General features: G+C 49.4%; 1 protein-coding gene and 1 long non-coding RNA gene across 3 annotated transcripts; one reads left to right on the top strand and one right to left on the bottom strand.

Annotated features, from left to right (window-relative positions):
- Nucleotides 1–2,337: 2,337 nt before the first annotated feature.
- On the bottom strand, nt 2,338–7,444 carry POU3F2 (POU class 3 homeobox 2). Its single transcript, XM_068184121.1, has one exon. The coding sequence runs from the start codon at nt 6,984–6,986 to the stop codon at nt 5,679–5,681; it is 1,308 nt and encodes a 435-aa protein (XP_068040222.1). The 5' UTR covers nt 6,987–7,444; the 3' UTR covers nt 2,338–5,678.
- Nucleotides 7,445–7,598: 154 nt separating this feature from the next.
- Nucleotides 7,599–11,519, top strand: LOC137470588 (uncharacterized). Of its 2 annotated transcripts, XR_010997148.1 has the most exons (3): nt 7,599–8,846; nt 9,934–10,029; nt 10,764–11,519. It is a non-coding gene; the product is annotated as an uncharacterized lncRNA (long non-coding RNA). The 2 variants fall into 2 exon arrangements; XR_010997149.1 differs by lacking the exon at nt 9,934–10,029.
- Nucleotides 11,520–27,163: the final 15,644 nt, after the last annotated feature.

The raw sequence follows: 27,163 nt of genomic DNA, 5'->3' as shown, positions 1-27,163 counted from the left end.
CCCGGGACAGACCCCAGCGCCTAAGCTCCGTTCTGGAAGCAGCAGAAGGCCGTCGCTGCCCCGTCCACCGCCAAAAAGCCGCGGGCAGTTTCCTTCTTTCCTCGCCCCCTCCTCCCTACTCCACAAGGCGCTGCCCAAGCTCTGGCTGGGGGTTCCCCCATGCCCTCCACCCTCTCCCAGTGCTGTATCTACGGCCAGAGGTTTAAGCTGGACTAAGCTCAGCTCTCCCGCCCGCCGGTGATCGCTCTCCTCCGGGTCTCATCGCCCACCGGAGGCCGTCGCCTCCCTTTCCCGTCCTCTGTCCCCCTCACCGACGGCACAGGAACAAAGAGCCACCCAACCTCCAACAACGCGGCTTGGGACAATCCCGAGGCCTGGGGCCGCCCGGCAGGCAGGGGTAGGCAGCCGAGGGAGAGGGTTTTCCCCCACCGGGTCAGCCGGAGGGCGGGGAGCAGCCCCAGGCTGGGGCCAGGAGGCTGGGAAGGCGCAGGCAGCCGGGACCGTCCCGCCCTACCCCCGCGGCCCGGCGACGGCCAGAAGCGCGTTCGGAAGCCGCGGCACTGGAGAAGGGGACATGGGGAGAGCCCCGACCTGCCACCAACAAAGCCCGAAGGAGAGACACCACGGCCTCTGCACCTGCCAAGGCTCTCACAAGCTGCCCAGCCCGAGAGTAACACCTGGCTGGACACCATCCCGGCCTGCCCCGCAACCTGGGAAATTTGTAGGATGATTTCCCCTTCCTCTGCTTATCGCTTTCCAAACCCCGGCCCCCACTGCCCACTCTCAAGAAAGACGGCGCAGCTGGGCCGCGGCGGGAGCTCCCCGGTAGGGCAGCACCGACTACTCTCTCTCGCCCCTGCGGGGCTGGAGACGCTGGGGGTGACAATTAAGACTGACAGACTTGAGGATATACAGTCTCCTCTAGCCTCCTAGTTTCGGCCTCCACCAGAGAGAAGAGCGAACCGAGGAAACAGGCCTTTTGTTGTTGACATCTGACCTATGACAGAGTGTCCCTGCCTGGAAATGAGAGCGAGGGAGCCCGAGGAGCTGCCGCACACCCTGACATCCATCTGAAGAAGGAGCATCCTATGGCTGCTCCATTTCCCTGCCTCTTTTCTCTTAAAAGAGAGATCAAAAGAGACAAAAAGAATGACCCCCGAACCAGCCGGCCTCCCCATAACCAGTCCGGAAGGACGAGAGAAGTCGCTCCCGTAAGGTCAGCCTCTCGCTGGGCAAAGAGCCCCGAGGAGCAGCTCCGGGACCTCCGCCGGGCAGGCCCGCCCCGAACAGTGACCGGCCGCGCCACCCCGCCACCGGCTGAGCCGGCCATCCCCGCGGCGCCGGGCCTGCCCCGCCGAGCGAGGCACCGTCCATCCAAGTCACCTCCTGTCCACCCGACACGGGAGCGCTCCCCGATAGCGGGGCCCTGTCGTCAAAGGCGAAATATTCCCTGGGCGCCCACCCGAGTGTCCTGCAGAGGGCAGAGGCTGCTCGCTTTCCACAGCCCTTTCCGCGGGCTATTGACCAAGGACTTTTAAATCCATACCCAGCTTCAACATTTTACCCGTCAGCACGTCTGCGGTCACAAAACACTTCTTCTTTCTGTCACTTCTCTTCGAAACTATTGATAAGATCATTTAGCTGAATCTGTTCGGGATGAGTGTAATATTGACTAGAAGTTAGAAAAGATGATTAAATCTAATAAGCCTAGAAACTATCGTGAAGGAGGGGAGGGGGGAGAAGAGCAGGATATCGCACTTAGGAACCCGAGCCAGCCAAGAAGGGCCTGAACGCACCGCCGCGCCTGCGAACACTGCGCGGTTGGATGTCGCTTGTCAGCGCGCCAGCCCCGCGGGTCCCCAGCCGGGACCCCTCCGGGCAAACCGACCCACTCGTCACCGCACGGAGCCGCAGACACCTAACGTGAAACCGGGGCCATCGCCGCGGGGCCCGGCCCGGCCCGAGGGTGCGCAGCCCCGCTGGGCAGTCGCGTTCTTCCTTCCTCTTTCAAACGGTACTCCCCTCATTAAGCCCCGCCTTTTTGTTTTGCTTTTTTCTTTCTCCCTTTTTTTTTTTTTTTTTTTTTTTTTTTTAGGAATCAGATGTTGAATTATAAAAAGGGGCCGAGAAGAGTCGAACCTCTTCTCCCCCATGCCTTCCGCCAGAACATGCAACAAACTTGAGATCTCCCCACCAGCATCAAAGGCAGGACAGCCCTACCCGCACAGCAATCAATGCTCCAAAACACACGGCTGTGGTTCATCTGCGAAGAGACACAATGAACACAGCTCCCGAGGCTCTCCTTCAAGACCCTGAAAGTTATAAGCGTGGAACCTCTCGGTACAGGCATCAAATTTATTCCAAAAATTCCATTAAATAGAAAGGAACGGCGGTGCTTTTACACAGAACTCAGCTCAGTATAAGTACTGGGGTTTTCTCCCTCCAGATCTTAAGAACTATGCAAATCTGTGCTATCTTTAAAAATAAAATAACGATATTTCAATAATTAGAAGAAACTATGAAGGTATTGTGCATTTCTGTTTTATGTAGATAATAAAATATTACTTTAACATAAATATATAAGGATCTCTGCGTTTTTATTTTTCCCCACAAGCACATCCAAATGTACCAAAACAAAGTATTTTTAAAGAGACTGAACAAAAAAAAAAAATTACATCCCATATAGATTTTGTTCACCTACTCATTTAAAGCTACAGAAAAACAGTTTCCAGAACCTGTTTGCTTTAAAAGAAATAAATATACATTGAGGCAGGCCACTTAAAAATGATATGAAAATATTTCCCTGGGTAGCATTTAAAAAAAAATAAAAGAAAAATAGACAAAGAAAACATTGAAACTATTTCTGCATTTCAAAGGACAAATATTAAACATATATACATAGTCGTAAGGTTTGCGTGGTAACTTTTTTTTTAGTAAACCTATTTGGAGTTTGAGGTTTTCTCAAACATCCTCTCAACTCCGTTGTCTGACCTTACGCACATATTAATAAGTGTCTGAAAGTTCATTTCCTCCCTTTACCACTGGATCTGCCCTGATCTGATTCACTTCACTAGGCGCTAGTCCTCAACACTTTAAATAACAAGCAGCTCAACACATAAACAAACAAACAAAAAATTTTAAAAAACCAAACAAAATTTAAAAAAAAAGAAAGAAAAGAGAAAAGCTTGGTGCCCGTATCTTTTTAACAATTGTTGGAAAACCAGGAAAAAGGCTAATGCATGTGCCTCTTAGAAATCATCATCTGTCTTACCAAGAAGAAAGAAAGCAAGCAAGCAAGAAAGAAAGGGAGAAAGAAAGAAGGAAAGAAAACCCAGTGTCACAGGCATTTTAAAAGACAATGAGAAACATATTCTAAAGCCTTAGCTACTGAATGCAATATTTATAGGAGAGTTCTGCGAGAGAATGCTTCACTGTTTTTTCTCCAGAATTGTCCAACACTCAACTAAGTAAACTTTTAGATTATAAAAATGCTTTGTCTCTATAGCACCCGTTTGTGCTGACTAAATGATCCCTTTATGAATTTATAACTATCATAAAGTTCCTCTAATGTATATGCATAGCTGTGTGTGTGCATAAGTACACAAACACGCACGCAGACACACGCACATACATGCGCTGCTCCGAGGTCCCGCTCCTCTGCTTCCCTTCAGAGCTTTTTGTTTTCCTTTTTTTTTTTTCCATTTTTTTTCCTTTTTGTCCCCGTGGGTTTTTCTCTTTTTTTATTTTGGAAAGTTAACAATTTCTCATCAAGATAATGTCACGAAATGCACTTTAAAACTATTAGCGGGGGGGGGGGGGTGGGAAACACGGATTGAAAAATGGCATTTTTTCCCCACTTCATTTCATTCCCCAGTGAAAGACACAAGGCTGCCCAAGTTAAAACTGGTCCTTTCCTTCAATAAATTATACTACAACCTGACCAAAGGACAAGGGAAGGATGGGAAGGGAGAGGGGCTGGATACAAAAAGAAAATGAAATAAATATGGAAAGTAAAGTGAAAAAGAAATGCACACGGTCTCTGTGGAGAGGAGGGGGCAGCGTGTGTTTACAGGCAGGTGTAAGCACCCGACCCCCACCTCGGGCCCAGCAGCTCCTCAGGCTCTCCCTGGCTCTGCCTTGACGTAAAACTGCTCAATAAAAGAAAGTTTAGAGGCTGATATCGGCCCGGGAGGCGAGACCGGGGATGCCAAAGGCACGCAGGGGAGCCGCGGGGGGGGGGGGGGAGGAGGAGGGGAAGGAAAGGGCGCTGAGGGGGCGGTGGTGGGGAAGCTAAATAATTCCCTTTCCCCCTCAAGGAAATGCCACTTTCTCTGGGAAAACTCTGGAAACATACTGTTCCCTCTCCGCCTTCCCCACACCAGGCCTTGCTTGCCCACACTGACACGGTCTGGAAGGGTTGCACATATTTTTTTCCTCTCCCTTTGGCTGCGCCTCGACCCCCGGACACACTGCCTGAAAATGAAGTTTACTTTGTTGATTTGCATTATTCTCCCTTCTCCAAACTCGACTCTTGCCATTGAAGGCATGTATTAAACAATTACGAGAGTCACATCTCTGGAGAATGGAAGCTGGAAGTGCATATATATGTGTATATAGAGAGGTTATATGTATGTGTATATATATATATGCCTATGCACGCGTGCATATGTATACATACACACACATATACGAATTCTTTTTGCTATGGTAAAAGGAGAAAATAAGCGTTACACGTATTTAAGAATACTTGTTTATAACAAAAGTTCACATATACACATAAAGCAAAGGCTAAAACACAGTAACATATTGTAGACCGGTCACTGGTTGACTAACGCTCACTATGGAAAATGCAAGTCATTTGCAAAATTAAGGTCGGAAAGGAAGGGGGGAAAAAGAAAAAATAAACATTTTGTTTATGTAAACTTCGATTTTCTTGCAGTGCAAATTGGTACGGTTAAATACTGTCTACATCAAAAGGGATAGCTTTTCAGTTCTCTTCCTTTTTTTTTTTTTTTTTTTTTTTTTTTTTTTTTTTTTTTTAACATATATTCATACAGGGGATCCACGGAAAATAAACACAGCAGCATGTGCCAACACCGAGCGACATTCCACAATGCAATCTGCCTTTGTGTGGCGGGAGGGGGCTCCGGAGGGGACCCGAGGTGGCTGTGCCCCCCTTTCTCCTCCGCCCCCTCCCCGGCAGGGCAGCGCCGTATGTTTTGGCCAGCGAGTGAGGGAGTTTTGTGCGAACCGCTTCGCCCTGCGCCTGCCCTGCCGGTGCCTGCCGCTGCCCTGCCGGTGCCTGCCGCTGCCCGCCTGCCTGCCCGTGCGCGGTACCCACTCCACTCCCGTGCACGGGCACTCGCCTGGAAAGGTCAAAATACAGCATCACACCTCCTACAGTCTAAGGGACAGTGTGGTGCAGGTGCTTTGTCTGTCTATCTGTCTGTCCACTGTGATTCGCGCTCGCCCTCTCGCTCGCTCGCTTTTTGTTTTCTTTTCTTTTTTTCGCGTTTCTTTTTTTGATTTTTTTTTGTCTTTTTTTTTAAAGATAGGAGAAAATAAAATTTAAAAAAAAGAAAAAAAAAAAGAAAAAAAAAGGACAATCAAAAGTTGGGGGAAGGAGAGGAGGAGGAGGAGGAGAGGAGTAGGAGGGGCCGGGCGCCCCCGCCGCGAGTTCACTGCACGGGGGTCTGCACCCCGTGGTGCGGCGGCGTGTCCCTGCTGGCCCCGTACACGTCCTCGGCGCCCGGCAGCGTCCCTCCCGGGGGAGTCATGCGCTTCTCTTTCTGTCTCCTGTTACAAAACCACACTCTCACCACCTCCTTCTCCAGCTGTAGGCTGTCCGCGAGCGAGGTGATCTCCTGGGCGGAGGGCTTGGGGCACTTGAGGAAGTGGCTCTCCAGCGCGCCCTTGACGCTCACCTCGATGGAGGTGCGCTTTTTCCGCTTGCGGCCCTGCGCCGCGATCTTGTCTATGCTGGTGGGGCTGCCCGAGGAGGAGTCCGCCTCCTCCAACCACTTGTTCAACAAAGGCTTCAGCTTGCACATGTTCTTGAAGCTGAGCTGCAGGGCCTCGAAGCGGCAGATGGTGGTCTGCGAGAAGACGTTGCCGTAGAGGGTGCCCAGCGCCAGCCCCACGTCCGCTTGGGTAAATCCCAGTTTGATGCGCCGCTGCTTGAACTGCTTGGCGAACTGCTCCAGGTCGTCCGAGGTCGGCGTGTCCTCGTCGGAGTGCGGGTCGTGGTGCGGCGGCGGCCCGGGGGGCGCGGCGGCGGCGGCGGACGGTGCCGGCCCGGCCGCCCCGGGGTGGGGGCCGTGGGGCGGCGGCGGGTGCTCGGGGCCGTGGTGCGGCGGCCCCGGCGGCGGCTCCTCGTGGGCGTCGCGCAGGCCGTGGTGGTGCAGCCCCGGCTGCCCGGCGCCCAGCATCCCGTTGACGGTGAAGCCGGGCGGCTGCGAGTAGAGCAGCCCCGCCTGCGCGCCGTTGGCCGCGGCCATGCCGGGCGGCAGGTGCGCCGCGCCGCCCGCCCGCCACGCCGCTGCCGCCGCCGCCGCCGCCGCCGCCGCGTGGTGCCCTCCGCCGCCGCCGCCGTGGTGCACCAGGTGCGGCGCCCGCCCCGGCGGCGGGTGCTGCGGCGGCGGCGGCAGCTCGTCGCCGCGCCCGCCCGCCTGCACCACCGCCGGCTTGATGTCGGGCTGGCCCAGCGCGCCCGCCGACCAGGGCGCCTCGCCGCCGCCGCCGCCGCCTCCGCCCCCGCCGCCGCCGCCGCCGCCGCCACCGCCGGGGCCGCCGTGGGACAGCGCCGCGATCCACTGGTGAGCGTGGCTCAGCGGGTGCCCGTTGCTCTGCAGCGCGTAGTCCGCCTGCACCAGGGCGCCGGCGTCGCGGTAGCCGCCGCCGGGCTGCATGCCGCCGGGCGGCTCGGCGTGCACCATGGGGGAGCCGGAGGCGAGCAGGCTGTAGTGGTTGGAGGCTGCGGTCGCCATGACTCGCCGAGCCGCACTGATCGCGCCGGTTAAAGGCGCCGCGCATTTGACAGCTACTTTTTCGCCTCGGGCGCCGCGCGGCGCCCGCGCCCCCCCGGCCCGCGCGGCGGGGCCCACTGCGAAGGCACGCGCGGCCGCCCCGCCCCGCCGCCGCACGCCATTGGCTCCCCGCGCCCTGACGGACGCCGGCGCTCCCGGCGACCGCCGCCGCCGCCGCCCGCCATTGGCGCTTCCCGCCGGCCGCGCCCCGCCCCGGCCCCGCCCCCGGCCCGCCCCCGCTCGAACCCAACTCCGAGGGGGAACGGGGCGCGGGGGAGCGGCGGCCGCGGGGCGTGGGGAGCGTAGGGGAGGGCAGGGGCGCGCCGCCGCCGGCCCCGCCCCGCCCCGGCCCGCCCTGCACCGCCGGCGGGAGGATGCCGCCGCTGCCCGTGCGCCCGCCGACTCCTGTTGCTCGCGCCCCGACGCGCGTCTCTGCGCGGAGCGCGGCCGCGCCGCCCCGGAGAGGGTGCTGCCGGCCGGGGGGTGCTCGCCTGCCCGGCCCCAACTTTCTCAGCGCCGCCTCGCAGCCGGCCCCACCGGAGCGGCCCGGGAGCGCCGCTCCCCCGGGGGGCGGGGAGCGGGCGGCCCTCTGCCTGTCCGCCGGCCCTGCACTGCTCCCGGCATCCGGTGGTCGCCGGAGCACTCCACTCCTCCGGGGATGTCGGGGCTTCGCACCTCGGCGCTGCGGAGGTGGTTTTGTTCCGCTTGTCCCGTCCCGTGGGGACGGGACGCCTGCGGGACCGCCTCAGCGGCTTGGGGACTCTGCATGGATGAGGAAGATGGGCATGAGAGGGTGGTGGTAAAGGAAAAAAAACAAATAGGGAAAATACAGGGGGATAGGGAAAAGAAAAGAAGTTGCGGCCCGGACAGGAAGGAAGGAGAGCCTGGAACTGGATTCGGATTTCCTAGGAATGAGCAGCGCCAGGCTGGCCGACGCGAAAAGAGTTCGCTGCCCATTTTTGAGCTGAAAGCCATAGCTTTGTCTCGAAAATAAACTGCTCACGGGGGTAGGTGCGCGTCTCAGGCTCCCACTATCTTCATCGAAATAATACAATAGGGCGGACCGGGGAATTTATTACTACTAACAAGAAACAGCTTTCTTCTGCGAGTTGTTTATAAATCATCGTGTTTAACGTGAGCGCTGGAAAGGCTCCTTGCCTGGAAATATTCCTCTGCGTGGGGGTGTGGAGGAGAGGGGGGGATGGGCTCCTGCACATAAACATATACACAGCAGCAGCATAAACAGGATATCCAGTGCCCTGAGACAAGGGGCGCAGCAGGAGTTACCTCGTTTCGTTAGTTTAGCGGCGTATCAAGAGCTCCTTCTGCCGGGGGGTGGGGAGGGAGGGAGGAGGAGGAGGAGGAGGAGGAGGAGGAGAAGGAGAGGAGGAGGGGGGCGCAAACTTTGTCCATGAAAGAGTGGAGAGTCTTCCTAAGGTTTGGTGTTTTTTTTTTTTTTTTTTCCCTTTCTTCGGGGTGCAGGCAAAGGAAAGAACAATACTGCCTTTTCTTGCGAGGGTTGCGGAGAGGGAAGTCTCTGAAGTGAAGCTGTGCCTTTTGTTTCCCGTGTGTAAACAACTGGGCACCCAGGAATTTTATAATTTGATGCTCATTTTCTCGTCTCTCTCCTCCCAATTAGGTGTAGACCAGTGAGTTGAAACAAAACAACAGGGCAAGTCCGCAGCAGGCTTCTGCCAAGGCATCGCGGGGACCGTCCTGGGAGAGCCGCCCCACTCTCCGCGCCCGGGCCAGCCCTACCGCTCCGCTCCTGGGGCCGCCGAAGCTCCGCCGGGGGCGGCTTTCCCGCCAGCCCGCCTCCAGGTCCGCTGCCAAAAGTTCTTGCGTGGACGAGACACGAGGGGCCACTCCACGCATCATTTTCAGAGCGAGGTTTTCACGCGGGCGCCTCCAGCGTGCGGTGCTCGCTGAGCACGGACCTACCCCGGTGGTCGCCCGAGGGACCTCCCTTGTGCCCCGGCCCCACGGCGTGTGCACGCCCCACGGACAGTTGGTCCCCGTGGAGTGCCGACGGCACCGCGCCCCCCGCGGCTCGCCTCGACCAGGAGACGGGACACGGGGTCAGCGAGATTCAACCAACACTTTTTTGGGAGGAAAACCCCTCCGGGCCTGCCCCAATCGTGCATTTCCTCTCCTCTGTCCCGCCCGGCCCTCTGGCAGGTGCTGCCTACTACGGTCACCGTCCTGCGTGCCTCTCCCCCCGCCGTCCCAGCGGCACATCTCACGGGCTGACGGTAATCACAGTTACCGAAGTAGCACCGCGGCCTTAGAAGGCGGACAAAACCCCGTCTCCCCGGCAGAGCCCCCCGCCGTCCCTCCTGCCCCCTCCCCGGCGGAGCGCAAGCCTACGGAGGCGCAGCTGGGAGCAGCGAGGAGCGCGGCCGGTGCATTCAGAGCCGCCGCAGACTCCACCTCCTCGTCCTCCCCATCATTGTTAGCCCTGTCATTAATACCGCTCCTTAAGCATCCTTCCTCCGCTCCCATCTCCCCCCATGGAGAGGAGCGCCGGGAAGCGGGGAGCGAGCGCCCGACCGCCGGTCTTGTCGCCTCGCCGCTGCCCGCCGCGGGCTCCGGCTCCGGTCGCCGCTCAGGTCCGGGCCGCTAGGGATGTAAAAGAGACAGTCATGTGGCCCCTTTCTGGCGGAGCTGACCCCGCGGGATTAGAGGTCTCACCAGCCTTTCTTTCCTTTTCTCTGCTCGCATAAAAGCAGGTTGAAGGTGATGCGGTGTCTTGGGCAGACACTGCAGTGTTTTGATTCAGCTCAGCCCTTTTCACTGTTCAAAGCAGCTGTTCAAATACTAGGGCTGCTTACTTTGACGTGAAGAAGATTTTCAAACAACCCCAAAAGCTTTGAACTGACAGGCCTCCTTGATATCTCCTTCAATGCAGTGCAGCTACTCGAGAATATTCGCTATAAAATACATAGAGCGCCACTTAACTGGAGCTGAGTCCTGGCTGGGAGGCGAGGTGCTGCATACACATCAGGTGCATCCAGAAGGACGCGGGCGGGTTGCGGGAGTCCTCTGGCCGCCCCCCGCCGGCCCCCCCAGCTCCCCACCTGGGGTCCCTTGCCCGCCACCCGCCCCCAGCTGCCGCGGCGGGCTCCGGCTGACGAGATGTTGGGCTCCCTGGTGTTTCAACTCCGTGCGTGCCGGAGAGAAAGCTGCATTTCCAGCAGCAAAACAAGAGCACGGCTTGTTCCTAGCGAGCCTGGGCTTTCAGCCGCCGCTCGTCAGCCTCCCCGGCTCGGGGGGCTGGGGGAACGCTCCCCAAACGCGCGCTCCTCTGTGCGTTTGGATGCGTGCGGCTGTAGGCTGGGGAATGTATATTTGCATATGCCTGTTGTGTTTAGAGGTAAAAAGCCTTTTTTTTAAACTCTGCTCTCCAAACCTTGAGATAGACGCAGCTGAAAGGAAAGGAGGAGGGGGAGAAATCCCCGCGCCTCCTTTCCGCGTCTCTATTATCTACCCATTAGATGTTGTTTTAGGAGGAAATGCTCCAGGAGTGCAAAGACGTGGAGAGTCGCTCAGAGAATTGCTGGGTGCAATAAACGTGAGACTCCTGGTGCTCGCTTTAAAGGCCAACTTGGAAGATTTGTGCTTATTGCTGGGGCGCATTTAATGCACCTTTTGTGAGATGGGATTGTTTTGATCTCTGCTTCCTTTTTAACCTTTCTCTATGAGGTATTCAAGCCTGTGCTTTCGTGTGGCTCTTTCCAGTGTTGCTTCGAGGAGTCTGATTCGGCGGAGAGACCCAAGACATGAATGAAACTTCAACTTTAAGGGCCTGCGGAGAGACAAAACTGAGGCCGGGGCTTCACAAGTGATTGCTTTAAAAAAATCCAATCTACACAAAGAGGCAGCTGGCTGCTTTAATGAAAACTGCTTAAAGCGGCAAGAACCGCAGCCTCAGGGATGTATTTATAAGATGACTCAAAAGCTACACTTTCAAGTTGCTTCTCCTCGGGGTAGATATAACAAACACATTTAACTAAGAAATCTAAACAAAAAGGACAGAAATTGATAACTTTGATTGCACAAGCTCACATTACCCATTGAAATTAAAATCCTCCATCTAAATAGATTTCTTCACCTATCTCTAGAGAAAACAAAATCTCTCTGCATATATAGATATACACACGTGTAAGTGTAATATCATGTACATTTTTGCACTGCTAGAATACTGATTATCCCAGAAGATAGAACGTCGAAAGGGGTAGAATTAAAAAAAAAAAAAAAAAGTTCCTGTAAAGTTTGCATTAATGTTCATTTCCAACATTCCCCACAACTCTATTCTTCCGGCTGCTTCATTCATCTGAGAATCTGCTATTTTATCTGCATCAGTGTTTAAACTATTGGGATATAATGTTCTAAGTTCAGTATTTGAAATTAAATTATTTGAATTCACGGATATTAATCTTTTCCCTTCATCCTCCAGTTCTGAATCTTGTCATTAAAAATGATCCACCCTTTGTAGTCCGCAAGTGAATATTTTATAGACAGATACCGCTATGAAGACTTCTAATGCAACGTCAACCAGTCAGACTTAGCTGTTGCAGGGATTACTTTGAGTAATTTATCAAAGGCAGGCTGCTAAATTTTGAGTGGTGAATATGAGGCCTTGGGGGAAAAAGAAGCAGAAGAAGCAAACGAAAAAAAAAAAGAGGAATTCCATCAGTCTACGAGATAAATTCTGGTTGGAGTTAATACAGCTTGTTTATTGAATTCTTGGAGACAGCCCCAGATGCGATTGGTGCAACGGAGTTTGCAATTTAGTGTTCAAAACCCTGGCTGGGAAATGACCGCCCCGTGTTGGAGCTGGAAGGGCGTTTCTGTTGGCGTGAAAAGCAGGTGAATTGGAAGGAGAGGAGAGGCGATTCAGCCTCTCTGGCTCGGGAGACCGGTCTCAAAAGGGTCTTTCCAAAGCCTGCTCAGTCCGCAGAGTTGTGCAGGACGAAACAAAGCAACAGATTTTAGGGAAAAAAAAAAAAGAAAAAAAAAAAGAAAAAAAAAAAAGACGACAAATCTAAAGGTCGCTTTTCTGTTTGTTTTGTCAATGCTCACGCCTGATGGAGACAAACAGACATCCTCGGGAAGAGCTCAGATAAATGGTGTCCCTGCTCCACCGGGCGACGTGATCCTCCCTCCCCTCTTACAGCTTTCAGGGCACTTTTGGGCACGACTCCCGCTCCTCACCCTGAGAAGCGCCTTCTTAGAGGGCTCTCGGTCACCACCACTGCCCCACTCCGCAGCGGTGCGGAGCGCTCCCTCCGGTGCGGAGCGCTCCAGGCTGGGGATGGTGCTATTCGCCAGAAAAGAGGCGAGCCCGGGAGCCGGGAGCTGAGCCCCGCTGGGGCCGCGGGCAGCACCGCTCCGGCCCTGGGCGGCCCCGCACACGGGCGCGGGGCTGGCGGTGGCCCAGGGGCGTTCTGCCAGCCCGTTGTCAAGGCGGGTTAGGGAATCGGGGCCCCGGCTGGGGAGCGACTTCTGTGTCCCCACCGCTCTCAGCCTCCCACGTGGGGGTCGGCACAGTCCCGGCGGGGCTGAGCGGGATTTGCAAGGGAGCCTGCCTCGGAAGGAGAGGCGAGAACGGGCCGGGGGGGGCTGGAAACTTTCTTTCGCTTAGCGAGGAAGAAGAGGAGCGAGGCGAGCAGGAAGGCTGGCCCATTGTCCACAGAGGGTGCATTTTTGTCAGGCTGGCGTTGGTTGCTATAGTGAGGAGGGAAGGGGAGAGAGAGAGGAGGGAGAGGGAAAGAAAAAAAATACCCGACCCTAAACCAAACAGAGGAGCACAGTTCGCCTCCCTTCGCTCACCCGACTCCAGCCGGTAGTGCTCCCCGCTCCCAACCAAAATAAGAGCGAGCCGCGGGCCGGCCCAGGCTCCCGGTGGGGCAAGGAGCCTCCGCGGCCCCGCGGGGCAGCCGCCCCACCCCGCCCCGCGCCCGCCGCCGCGCACCCTCCGCCGCCCGGCCGCGGGGGGCGGCGGGCCCGGCCCGGCCCGGCGGGCTCCGAGCGCTGCTGGCTGAGGAGCAGCAACCTCCCAGCACGCGGGATGCCCCGAGTCGCACGGCCCAACACACACCTGATCCAGCGCCTACCCACTTGGTCACAGTGGCTTCGAACCCCGCAGAGCATCCGTGACACTGATCCTGACACGGACAGCGGGAGGCTTTGCAGGGTGTCCTTTATTTTATTTTATTTTATTTTTGTGCCTAAATAATTCAAAACAGGGGGAAAAATAACTTCTCTGATGCAAATGAGCAGCTCTTTAATTTTAAAAGAGACTCTTATTTTGCAGCAGTGTTTTTTGTTGCCTTGCTATTGAACTTTGAAAATAGTGTGGCGGGGGAAGGCAATAATGAAGGGTCTCGAAGGCTTAAGATTTAGTTAAGTGAGTGACTCAAGATTGCACAAAGAAAGTTAGTTACTTAGTTAATTGAGAATTATTCACCTTCTGAGATCGGCGCAGCAGTTTGTTCAGATGACAGTGCGAACTCGGGGCGGGGGAAGGCAGGAGGCCGACAGGGGAGGAGGCAGGTCTCACTTGTAAGGTTTTCTTCTTTTTTTTTTTTTTTTTTTTTTTTTTTTTTTTTTAGCTCCCAGGACAAGTTAAATTGCAACTGAAGGAGAGAGGTCAGTATCTTTTCAAATCAATCTCTCTGTCGGTCTGCTTATGTCCCCATCTATTCCCCGTAAAGGGAAAAGCTCCAACTTTGTTCCTCCATCTGTTCTGTATCATCTGCAATCGACAGTTCTTTAGATTGCATGCACTTTTGCTACCGATGAAGTGAAACTTCTAAGGTGTATAGTCACTTATCTGAAATAGGGAAAAAAGGAAAGTCGTCTTTTTCAATCTTAGAGGAGAATCGTTTTCTTTCCGTGCAACTGTTTTTTCTTTCTTTCTTTCTTTCTTTCTTTCTTTCTTTCTTTCTTTCTTTCTTTCTTTCTTTTCTTTCTTTTCTTTCTTTTCTTTCTTTTCTTTCTTTTCTTTCTTTTCTTTCTTTCTTCCTTTCTTTCTTCCTTTCTTTCTTTCTTTCTTTCTTTCTTTCTTTCTTTCTTTCTTTTCTTTCTTTTCTTTCTTTTCTTTCTTTCTTCCTTTCTTTCTTTCTTTCTTTCTTTCTTTCTTTCTTTCTTTCTTTCTTTCTTTCTTTCTTTCTCTTTCTTTCTTTCTTTCTTTCTCTCTCTTTCTTTCTTTCTCTCTTTCTTTCTTTCTTTCTTTCTTTCTTTCTTTCTCTTTCTTCTTTCTTTCTTTCTCTCTCTCTTTCTTTCTTTCTTTCTTTTCTTTCTCTCTTTCTTTCTCTTTCTTTCTCTTTCTCTTTTTCTTTCTCTTTCTTTCTCTCTCTCTTTTTCTCTCTTTCTCTCTCTCTCTTTTCTTTTCTTTTCTTTTCTTTTCTTTTCTTTTCTTTTCTTTTCTTTTCTTTTCTTTTCTTTTCTTTTCTTTTCTTTTCTTTTCTTTTCTTTTTTCTTTCTTTTCTTCTTTTCTTTTCTTTTTCTTTTTCTTTCTTTTCTTTTCTCTTATTTTCGAATTGTAGTTGACAAGTTTTATTTAAAAAAACACTTTACAAGCTACCACTTAATGTATTATTGACATTTTTAAAAAAAATGCTTGAGAGAAATCACGTTAATGAAGAGAACATTTGTAGTAATTTGGTGATAATTATCAGAATCACCAAATATTCGCAAAGGCTTTAACATTACGTGTTGGAAGAAAAGCAAAACACATTACTTTAATAGTCTGATATGCAAACTATGGACCATTCAATTACATGGCTTAATAATGCATACATGATGTGATCTTGTTATTGGGATAGGAAGGGCTGCAGTAATTCACTCCAAAGACCAAGTGTGCTCTTACATTCAGTAAAATCCATTGCCATGGATCAGGGGGCCCTGCCAAACTACATTTAAGAGAATAAAAATTAATGACTGAGAATTTGAGCGTTAAATTAACATTAATTATATGACCTGCCTGCTGGAAAGATTAAATTTCTTACGCCCTAATTAGATAACGTCTCCTCATACATCAAACAATTTCCATTTCCAGATTTCAGGATTAAAATGCAGGCTGGGGAGACTTGCTCGGTCGCCGGCAGCCGGCGGCCTCACAGAGAGCTCCCGGCCCCATCCCGCTCCTCCCGAACCCCGGGGGCTCACGGCGGGCTGGGATCGGGGCCGGGAAGCAGCTCTGGGTCAGCCCTTCTTTAACTTGAATTTCCCTCACCCACCGCCCCGGATGTGGTGGCGAGGCGAGGCCGGGCGGGGCGGGGGAGCGCCGAGGGTGCGCGGGTGCGGAGGGAGATGCGGGAGCGCCTCGCCCGCTGCCCGGGGATGCTCTGAGAAGCCGCCTGGGCACCCGCGCTGCCCCAGGGCCTGCCTCCGTCCGCCGCCCCAAGGAGTGAGGACAGAGAGACGGGGCTATCTTCTCGCCTCATGAGTGCAACTAATTTCAGTTTAATTGCTTTTCTCAAGAATAAAACCTCAGCGGTTCTCCCTCCCTCCTCCACGCAGGCACATGGGATCCTGCCTTTTCCTGCCCATGAGAAACCCCCTCTCCCCTGCTCCTTCACCCCTCCAGCCCCGCGGTTACCCACGCATAACCCACGGGTCACGGTCACCCCAGGCAGCAGCCTGCTGCTTGCGCTCGCCCGCTCCCGCGTCCCCTCCCCACTCCTCCGCCTCCCTTCCCTTCCCGACGGCGCCCGGGCCACGGAGCGGACACGGGCGTGTGCGGCGGGGCCGTGCCACCGGCGGGGCCAGGCAGCTCGGTTTCAGGGCTTCGGGTTTCAGGGTTTTAACCTCGACTTCTGCAGGGGAAAAATAAATTGGAAAAAAAAAAAAAAAAAAAAAGGAGAAAAAGGAGAGGCGGGAGCGTGTGGCAGGGCGGGATGCGTGGGTGCTCACCCTTGGGGCAGAGGATGCCGGGCGCGGGCGACCCTGTCGGCTCCGTCCTCCCGTCAGCATCCCCGGCCTGGTGATGGGATACTGGCTGTGCCTCGATGGTTCTTCGCTGTGCCTTTGTGCTGACCCTCCTGGAAAGCTCCTGAAGAAAAGTCTGGGAAAGCCAGACTAAGACAAACGTTACTACCCAGAGGCTGTTTTGGGAGACCAACTATGCAGCAGAGCTGAGGTGGCCTTCATAGTTAAATGCAAAAGTCATAGCAACCCCTTACCCACCTGGAAAAACTGTGAGGAACAGGAATCATAGCATCATAAAATGTTTCCTTGTTCTCACTTCATTCTATAGTACCAGATAATTGCTTTTTCAACTCAGTTGAAACTCAGTTTCTGTTATTGCAGTGCTACTGCTCCTCCATGAGCTTCAGCATTTGTCAAAAACAGCCATTTCTTGTCTATTAGTGTCTCTTGCCCACTTTCTGGACTGGATTGATAACTGTTTATGTTTAATGCTATGTTAAGTAACAGCTTCGAGAAATGGAGCAGGTGAGGAGGCTGCGGAGGAGATAAGAGTAAATTGTCTTGTTCTTCAGCCCTGATCTCCAGAAGCACCTCTCCTTCATGTCTGAAGCCTAGGCCATGCAGTCAGACCAATGCTAAAAAAAAGTAATTATTCCCCAGGGAGTTAATCTTTCCAATAAATAACAAATACCTTTTATCTTAAATTTGATGGCAAATAAAGTTGGATAGACAGGGGACCAGAGGCACTGAGTGCAGTAAAAGTTAGCTTGTAGCACACAAGCAGTCTGCAAACTTGACCACAGCAACACATCCACCCTCCAGTAAAAAGAACCTCCACCAGAAACAGTTGAAAAACACATTTAACTGAAGCAGATCCAGAAACCACACAAAATAATATTGTGGCAATCAGCTAAAAAAGTAGCAACCTGCAGAGCTCCCACTGTTTGCCACTCTTTCCATCTTTAGAACAACTGATTCTCTAGGAACTTACTTTCTGCCTCTGGTCAAGCTGATGTGTGTTCCTCCATATCGTCCTGTCAGCTTCAGTGGCAGAGCTGAAAAAAGAGGGCAGAAGTGACTGGGTGCTAGTGGTCTTCAACTAGAACACACTGGCACTCCTCTGGTTACCAAGTTATTGCACTGGGAGTGCAATAGCCTAATTGTTATAAAAATCTAATAATTGGTCTACAAGTTTTGTATTGCGAGGAGGCTACAGCTGACATAACTGTTTGTCCCCTGAAAATGCAGATGTGGATGTGGTGGGATGCCCCTTTTTCTCTGTTGTGGTGAGTGACAGCTTAAAGTTTAATTTTAAGTATTTGCAGTCCAACTTACTTTCTCACATTTGTGTAAATCCAGTGGTTAGAACAAGCTAAATCACTCCCTTGCTCTGGGTGCAGGGTGGGCAGGGACCATGACTCAGGCACTGCTACAGGTGACGTGACAGTTGCACTTCTGCAGCTATGCTTGCCTGTCTGGGGGTGCCGACACCAGTTGGAACAGCAGGGATTTCTCTGCTGCTCCCACACACAGCCCATGAAAGGCAATCAGTCTTCACAGGGAGCAGCTCAAATAATTCATGTACCATAATAATTGTATATTCCCACTAAAGTGACACTGAACAGTCGATCCTTCAACAAAAAAGATTTGCCCATCACCCTAGATGATTGCTGAAGTGTTACATTTCTAAAAAAAAATCCCTAAACCCCCATGATGATATGCAAGTGCATAAAAATTAGTGGTGCTAACTGAGCCTAGAGCTCCGTGGCTGAAATGGGAGTCTCTCTGCACGTGAGCTGGGTGGCAGAAATGAGCCTGGATCTCTTCCCTTTGCCTGCTAGACACTTCATACCATGAAGACTGGGTCGTACATCTCCCCCCCTCCACTTTCTGCTGTGCAAACATATGGTTGGTGTTTCCTCAGTGGGGAGCCCCCAGCTGAGAGTGCACCTGTGGTATAAACAGTAAACAGGAGTAAAGAGTTAACCTACTTATGCACACTGAGAGAGGTGAGTTTATCCACTTTTATTTACTGCTACACTACCGGACTGCGCTTCAGCATAAATTGGTTCAAGGTGCCTCGTTTCAGCAGTTGTACAGAGAACTGGCTTCTTAGTTATTCTGTAACTCAAAGGTGTGCAAAATCACTGCCTAACTGGGAATAAAATTATCATAAGCACAATTATGCCTGTGCTGAAAGGACAAGGTCAGAAGAGAGAATCCAGAATGTCAACAAGACTAGTTCATGATGGATTGTCCCAGACAAAGCTGTCTGATGTTATATATCACAAAAACTTAAAAGATGATGTAATTTTTATGTTATACTCATTGTCAATTCACACCCAAACCCAAGGAATGGCAAAATCCATTGTCATACTTTCGGCCATATGGCACGTTTTGGGATGTGTGGTAAGGGTGGTTAGCAATACAGAATTTTTATCATTGGCATGTCAGTAAAGCATTTTGTGAGCTGACAGTAGCTTCTGTGTTTGGCACCAGTAATCCTAGGGGACCCCATGTCAGTGTGTTTTCCCTGCCATGGCTTCACAACAACTTGCTCACTGCTCAAAATAAAAGATCTTCATGCAGCCAAAAGGGTCTCTGATTCAGTCCTTTTGCTCCAGAGTTTTGGCATTGCTGGTTCAAATCTTTTGGGATGGTGAAAAAATGGTTAGGCGGGACTACTCAAGGGCAGTTTGGTGGTGTAGTGGCTTCTACCAGCTCTCACAAATTTCTTGCAGGGTTTCTAGCACTCCTCTCCCATTATTACCTTTCTTCATTTTTCTTATAGTCATTTTTTATACTATACAAACATATTTATCCAGTAACTATCCAGAAAAACTTGGTCAACATCCAGTGCTCATACATTATTTTGAAAGAGGATTGTATTCATGGCTGCTGACAAAAAATAAATGCATTCATTAAAAAATCTGCCTGTTTTAAGGGTAGGAGATGAAGACCTCACTCTTCTCTTTGCCTCCTATGTGGACACATTCTGGGCATTACAGGTGGGAATGGGAGAGTTGCCCCTTGTTATAGTTGTATGATACTTCCAGTTAAAAAATTTGGTTATAATGTTACTAGATTGCATCAACAAGGCCCAGATTTTCTATTGTCACACAGCACTTTAGGAATGAAAACAAAAATTTTTATCTTGTAAATTTTATTCTACAATAGGGCAAAGAAAAAAGTCTAGGGAGTGGGGAGCAGATTAAAAGGGACTGGCTTCAGATGCTATGCTATGTACATAACAGAGCTAGCTCTTCCAGACACAGCTGAGATCACCCAGCTTGATGTTATATGTCCCGTAGGCATGCTGAAGGTGGAAACGGGGGCCATTTGGAAGTGACATGCCTTCACATTCTAAGTGCATGGTTGACACAATGAGTGTGAATGGTTGTTCCTCTTGTCTAGGAGTGTACAGTCCTGGACCTTTCATTGGACTGTATTTATCATCTAAGGTTGGTCTGCAAAAGACAAGACCATAGACCCTGCTTCTTGATTTGAATGTAATTTGTAGATGATGTATTATATCCATAAAGAAAAAGGCACATCCTACATATAGGTCTGGTGTGATGTGGTAAAAGCAAGTTGAACAGCTTAGGACACCCACAAGCCCTCTTCCCTCCCTTGTGTTTGCTGAAGGTACACAGAAGAGACTAGCAATACACTTCAGACTAGATACCTAGAGGGAGACTGAAACTCAGGGTTGCAATACCTAATTTTTATATACCTGGCTTTCCAAGGGAATTCTCAGTCTGGAAGTGCACTCCAGGTTATCGCAATTTCAATCCTGATATGCGGGCACCTTGAACAGGGCATGCTGGCAGGTCTGAGCCTGCTGATGGCAAATGGTAAGCAGAGACTGTTGCTCGTCTCTTACCAGGAGCTGCTCTTTGCTCTTCCCTGGCTAGCTCTGGAGAGAAGGATGCAGGCAGCAAGGCTGATGGTAATATCCCCTAACTCCTGACGTCTGCAGTGCAGGGGCCATTGGCAGCCAAGAGGAGGCACAGCTCATCTGCTGTGCTGCTGTGTCTGCTCTGGGAGGAAGTGCAATGCCTAGGGTAACTCACTCACTCAGCTGACTATGCCACGGATGCTAAAGTTAAGCAAAATGAATGTGACACCCTAGTTAAAAAGCTAGGCATTTCCAGTGATAAATAACAAGCTTTGAGGATCTAAATTTTTGAGCATGTTTGTCTCCAGGGATGAATCAGTGCCCAGCATGTGTATCTAGAAAGTTGAGCCAGTGTAGTTTTCTTTCATATCTGGTGCTGTTGATGTAAAGGATCAGAGCTCCTAATTGTGTTTTATTGTGTTGAATTGCGTTTTTTGTGTTTGAATCAGAGTTGGTAGCAACCTCAGGCTGCACTTTCAAAAAGCTTGAATCAGCAAGTGAGCCCAGGTTTTTTCGAGTAATGTTTTTGAATTCAAGCACCAGAGCAAAGTGGCAGTTTTCTAGGGTTTCATTTTCAGTGAGGCAGGAGGAAACTACCCTTCTTGCTAATAACTGGTTTGAACGGGATATTGCAAAGTGTCTACTGAAAGACTGTGTTCACATGATTGGGACAGTTAGAAGGGATTTTGATGAGTGGTAAATGAAGGAATATATATGCATATACACAGGAATGTTTGTCTCCCACTCCTGAGATATTTTTCTCTATTAGTTATGGGTGAGATGTCTTTTCTGCTTGACACTGCAGTCACTTCAGAACATTTTTGGGCAATGGGTCTGTGAGGCATACAGATAGAAAAACCCCTGAAAACCTTTTACATCTAAATTAAGTATTGGTATCTCTCTCAGGACTTTATTGCAATTTTTTTTCCTCCTTAAATCTCCTACTCTTGAATTTATGTAATTAAATTACAATCTCAGTTCTTGTGGAAAATAATAAATATGGTTTCTATACATCATGATTCTAGAGGGATGTTTTAAAAAGTGATTTGAAAGTACCCTGAATGTGCAGCAACCAACAGAGAAATAGAATGAAAAACACATTTATTATTAGGAAAAATGCTGAAACTTTTAACCATACTTGTCATTTTAAAAGTTGACTTATGATTTAGATTAGACATTAAGAACAGCTTTCTAACATTCAGTTGGAAAGCACAAGAATAGATTGCCTAGAGTGACAGTGGGAGGATTTTGAAAATAGATTGGACGAATGTCTGCTGGGAATGGTTTAGCTGCAGTCGATCCAGCCCAGTGCCAAAGGATGCACAAGTGACCTCTAATTCCTCCAAGCTGCAGCACGTTACGGTCCCTGAGCGCTGGCAGTGGCCCCTCTGCCGGCACCGGCTCCGCAGCCTGGCTGGCTTCTGCTGAGGTGCCAGGGTTGGCCGGGGCAGGTGGACAGACCCCCGTCCTTCCCAGGACGTGTGCGGAGCTGGGGAGCGCCAGTGCTCACGGGAGGGCTGTCATGGCTGGGATTCACCGCTCGCCCCGCCTGACCTTTCTGCTTGACTTCTCTGAGCATATTTCTGGTTATAAGCAGCTCCTCCGGGCAGCCAGGAGGGAGGCAGGGAGTCACCTTCTCTGCAAATGTTATACATGAATAAACACCTTCCTGGGCTTACTTAACCGCAGTCCACTGTGTGTCTGGCTCCCTGCTGACACACCATTAGCATCTGAAGCATCTATATTTCCTGAATTGAAACAGAGATAACTTATCATTCTCCAGCTGCTTATCTCAGCCCTGCCCTGTGGATCTGGTAGAAAGATTTCCCCATCAGCACATAACAACAGGTGTCTGATACTCACTTTGAAATGTTCCCCTTTTTAAAAATAAGAAGGTTTGGGATTCTTGCCTTCTACTTTTTGCATCTTTTTTCCATCTCTATGCCCATGTAGCCCAGTTTATTTCTGGACTGTTGTCCCATATCTTGCTGACAGTGCTATCAGTTCCACACAAACTTGTCCCCCAAAGTTCTGGATATTTTAGCATCATCCTTGCATTGCAGTGGCCAAAGTCAGTGTGCCTTTTAAAAAGGGGCTAGGTACATGTTGAGGAAACTCTTTTGGGAGCTATAGGAATATAGAAGTACAGGAACAAGAATCCACTTACTTGCTGTTTTCATATCAGTTTTTTCTCTCAATAAATCCCTGGGATATAAAGTCAGCACATAAAGTGCTATGCATAGGTTTACTTTATGAAAAAAGGTCAGAAGAGGCAGAAGTGCCCACAGCAGCCAGTCTGATGGAGGGTGGGACTGTAGAGGGGCATACCCTGGAGACATCCCTTCTTCCCTCTTCCAGATAGTTTCGCCCTGCTTCCCAAGGCAGCCAAACGTGGCATCTCTGGAAACAGCTTTTTCAGCAAGCTCTTCAGCATCCTTTCTTGTAAAGGTACTAGACAGGGGTGTGTTTCTTCTCCCCACTGTAGCCTGGGGCACCAGGGAGCTCCTGGAGTGCTGGAGCTGCACACAGATGTGCTCACTGATGCAAACTTCTCTGTGGAGCCTGGCCCCAACAGGGTCTGACTCCTCTCAGGCATTGCTCATGTAAGCTGCTGCCTCAGCCATGGTCCTCTGTACTTTACTGGGGCTTGTTAGGGTTGCTTTTGGTTTAAAAATGTTACAGCTCTTTTTTTATCATGGCTTTATGTAGGAAAATAGACATGGTGCAAGGAAAGGAGAATATCAGGGCAAGAAGCTGAACCCTCTTCTTACTTTCTGACTACTGCTACCCCTAAATCGCTTTTTTGTCGTGCAGTGAAATCTTGTCCAAAGCACTGGAAAGGAGCACATAACTAACCACAGAGCTGAGATTCATTGGCTGGAATTTTATTGTAAGAGATACGAGGAGCTTGATCGACACACTGGTGCTATCACCTATAGATATGTTCCTTGATGCTTTTCATCATGAAATTCTGCTTCCTCTTGCTTATATAGTTGTGCCATCTGTCTTGACTTGAGTGTTTCAGTGCTTGATGTTTTCATCCAGATCAAGATCCAGGAGACAAGTGAAAATATAAGCAGCCTATCTTTCATTTCAAAAGAAAAGCTTCTTGAGTTTGCAAAGTTGCAAAGTTTGCAAGGGGGGCCTTGCAAATGCAACGAAAAAGCTAAAACACCTCAATGACAGGTGTCTGCTTTTACTGGTATTTAAAAAAAGCCCCAAACAACTCATGTTTACAACTAATCTATGAGGCGTTTTGTGCATGGCCTGCTTTGTACTTTCTCAATGCTCAGGACTGGTAGTATTGTTTATAGCTCTGTCAAACTTATAAAAATTAAAAAGCTTTTTCTGGCTAGTCTCTGACTTAAGGCAAACTATCCTGGAAGCAGTCAGTTTCATGGTTCCATGGTTTCAGAGAATGAAATTAAGGCAAAAATGATACACTTGCAACATCCTAAAACTGATCACTATTATGTCATTGTGAAAGTCTAACACATCAATATTTGGTACAGAAGTGCAGAATTTTGATTTTAACCAAACTCCGATATTTCTGAAAATGTGAGTTTACAGCTGGTTGTTTATCCTGGATCAGACACAGTCCTTGCAGGCTCTAGGTGCCTTTAACAGACTTCAGCTTCTCCCCTCACCTGGTCATGACCAGGCTCTGGATGGAGAAAGAGAACCCAGGTGAGTGGGTTGGGAGAGGTCTTCCCTGCAACCCCTGTTTGTGATGATTTTATATTTCTGTGTTTCTGTGTAGGGGAATAGCGCCAGTAAGGATTGCTCTCTTGTGATCTTATGGGAGGAGGCAGGAGTACTGGGAGAGGAAGAACTACCAGAAGTGTGGAAAGGTGGTGGGAGAATGGGGGTTCACACAAAGGAAAAGAGGAGGAAGGTGGAAAATCAGTATGAAATTAAGAGGATGAGGGAAACATCAAGGCCCAAAATAGGACAGGCTATGATGCTCAAGGGGGATAAAGGGAAAGAGTCCAAAGTGTGTGCAGCTCCCTAAGGAATCCACAGCAGGGTCCAAGAATGCCATCTCCCTGCATTTGTGTTCTGACTTGCAAGCAGTAGTCTTGTACATGCTCCCATACACCCATGCTCTAGTACACCTCTGGTGAGCAGCACTTCCAAGGTAACAGCCTGTTACTGCCATTATTTCAAGCAACGGATGATGTCACAGACTTAATTGTGAGTGGAGGACTTAATTCTCCTACCCAGTGATACGTTTATTTTAAAACAAGTCATAAAGTTTTCCTCCTCCCGAACTCCATCTGTTTGAGGGGTATGAAGGTTGAATAATTGAGTCTTCAAAAGTTACAAGATGTCAGAATTAAGTTTCTTCTCTTGTGTATATAAATTAAAATGTGCTTGTGTGATTACATATGTGGTCCCAGTTGACTAAGACTGGTCATCTAAAGGGAAGTGACCTCTTGGGAGGAATTGATAAAATGATCAAATTATTTTTAGGTTTTAATTCTACATGGCAATGAAAGATGATAACTAGACATTGTATGTGCATTATTTTTATTCCAAGGCCTCCTTATAATGCGAGTGGAACACTACTAGATCTCATCAGAACAAGAAATCTGACCTGTTACTTGCTGGAACACAAGCTCATTATACTCAGTCTTTTGGCTGGAAGTGAAAGAAAGTATCACTCTTTTAATTTGTTGGAGAGAATAGAGAACAGCACTGTGAAAGGAGTTATCCTCATCGGGTATTCCAAACTTCTAAGGTGTAGATGAGCCATGGACACTGGTTAATACAATATTGCTCCCTGTCATGATGGCTGGTGCTCACCCTGGTCCTCCAAGATATGCGGTTGCTGGAGCAGGATGGAGAAGTTTCTGATGGTCCAACTTGTCCATGAGAACAGGCAAGGAGCAGCTGCAGGACCATCATAGCTAGGGCCCTGGTTTGATGGCTGTTTGTCTCCTCCTTCTCAATCACTTTTCAATCAAGCTCCAAAATGACAATTTGAGGTAGTCAGAGTGAATGTAACTCGTGGGAACAGAGGTTTAGTATTTTTCTGGACTTACAAGCTTAATAATTTCCAGCGAGGGCACAGCAAAGACAGAAGTCTTGGTTGCACACTGAATATTCAGCACAGTTCTGCATCTACTAATTTTTATGTAGAGATGAGCCATTGCTGCACCAAGGAAAATTAGGTTGGTCAGTTCATTCACACTTTAGAAACAGTCTTATAAATCTGCATTCTCTCCATCCTAACCATAACTCCTCTATCTCCAGCTTTGCACGGCACAAGCCCCAGGTTACCTGGGTGCCTGCGGTACATGCAGAACACATAGTGGTCATTCAGTTTTAATGCAGAGCATTTCCAAAATTAATTACCTAGAAGCAAATATTAAATGACTATTCTGTAGAATACAGGAAGAAGAATTATTGCAGAGGAGAGAATAAAGGCTGTTATGAATGTTGCCTCTGTGCTCTGGGGTGCAGCCTCCCCACCCCCCTGAATGGAAATGTAATAGCAACGAGAGCTGATCTGCTCTCAACGTTTAGATGTGGGCCTGATTTCCAGCAGGTGGGTGATGCTGGTGATCTGATGTGCCCTGAATTAAGCACGAGTTTAAAGTGTTTTTTTTTTTTCTTTTTTTGTTTCTTTCTTTCTTTCTGAATAGAGACTTCCAGGTCTGTTATACTGAGGCTGGCAGTGGCTTCAATTAACTCTGGATGTGGCTGCAGGACCTGAATATTCCCAGCTCTTTGGCCCCACGTTTCCTCTCAGGCTTTGCCAAACTGCTGCAAACAAGTTTATTATCTTTTTCCCTGATTCTTTATATATCAGTTAGGGTGGGAATTCTGTGTGTGAATCTTAAAAAAAAAAAAAAAAGAAAGAAAAGAAAGAAATTGCAAGAAAAACTGAAAGCCGTACGCTCACAGGTGTAGGTGGGCTTAGGTAACAAGGATTATATTGCAAAATCTAATATGAAGATGGGTTATATCTAGCCCTTGCCAAAATTAAAAAAAAGGGAATCTGATCAGCATGCTAGGCAACTGAATTTGACCCAAAGACTTATGGAATAAAGTGTCATTTGCATCCCTCTTCTGCAGTCTCAAAGAGGTAATAAATAGTGCAATAGAAAAGAAGTGGCAGTGCAATGACTAATTTTAAAGCATTTTTATATTAGTCTCTTTTCAAAAGGAATAAGATAAGAAACTGAAGGTAGACAGTTCTTTTTAGTATATAAAAACATATAAAATGAGCGATAAGATTTATGTTTTTATGTTTATATGTTTATACTTCTTTGACGACAGCAAAAAAACATGGGAATGAAGAAGCAACCTTCATTTTTTTTCTACTGTGCATTTCACATGCATCTTTTTTTCCTAAGGTACCTTGGTGTCAGAAATCCTTTGCAATATACTGTGATACAGTTTTACCAAATAACAGACTATTTAGGAGACTGTACGTGCAGTAAATGGAACCTAAGTATTGTATTATGTAGTAGAAGTTAAAAATAAAACCGTCTGTCTTCTTCTGGCTGTGGTGTTTGTCTTCACAGCAAAATGCCTGGCTAACTTTGTGCCTGCCACACAGAGCTCAGGGAGCAGTGGCTGTCTGGACTGACTGTACTTTGCTGGCTCCCTCTTCCCTGGCACCTGGCATGGCCACCAAGGACCGGGGTTTAGAAGGGTTTGCCTAACATCTTGGGACCAGTGTTTTAAAAGAATTTGACTTTAATGTACATATCTCTCTCAGGGCCTGGATTTTCAGAAGAGCTTTGCTACTGGACTCTGGACTGCTTGGAAATGTAGGTGTTTCCTTTGGGTGCCTATACTGGAGTAGACAGAGGCAGGCCTATGGAGAGCTGCGTTCCATGAGTGATCTCTGCACCGAGGGAACACTTCCAAAACAGCAGTCCCAGCCAGGATGGTATCCACACATGAATGGTGCTGTGTGTCCTGCTGGCTGAGCCTCCTTTGGGCACCGCTCAGAAATGCTGTCCGCATGAAGCAGAGCACTCAAAATACATTTAGGGTGGAAGACCCATCCTGAGTGAAAGTCACAGGCCTTTTGCTAATTGAAGGAAGGTGAGGCTTCTTCTGATGAAGAGTCAACACTCATTACTGAAAACTTTGAATAAATCTTTGAATGAAGCGCAGTATGCCTGCAGCTACAAGCTCGTTCATCTGTCTACATACCTTACTTGTGTTTGTATGGAAAATGATGAAAAAAGTGTGCTTGTAAGGACTCTCGTAGGCAGTACAATGCTGTGCTGAAAATTTTATTACATTGATTCAAATACTTTGTGCAGTTTATGTAAAGTAGTCTTTC

This window comes from Anomalospiza imberbis, chromosome 3, assembly GCF_031753505.1.
Source record: "Anomalospiza imberbis isolate Cuckoo-Finch-1a 21T00152 chromosome 3, ASM3175350v1, whole genome shotgun sequence".
NCBI classification, from domain to species: Eukaryota; Metazoa; Chordata; class Aves; order Passeriformes; family Viduidae; genus Anomalospiza; species Anomalospiza imberbis.
Note: the sequence above shows the minus strand (reverse complement) of the source record. Positions and strands in the feature narration are given on the sequence as shown.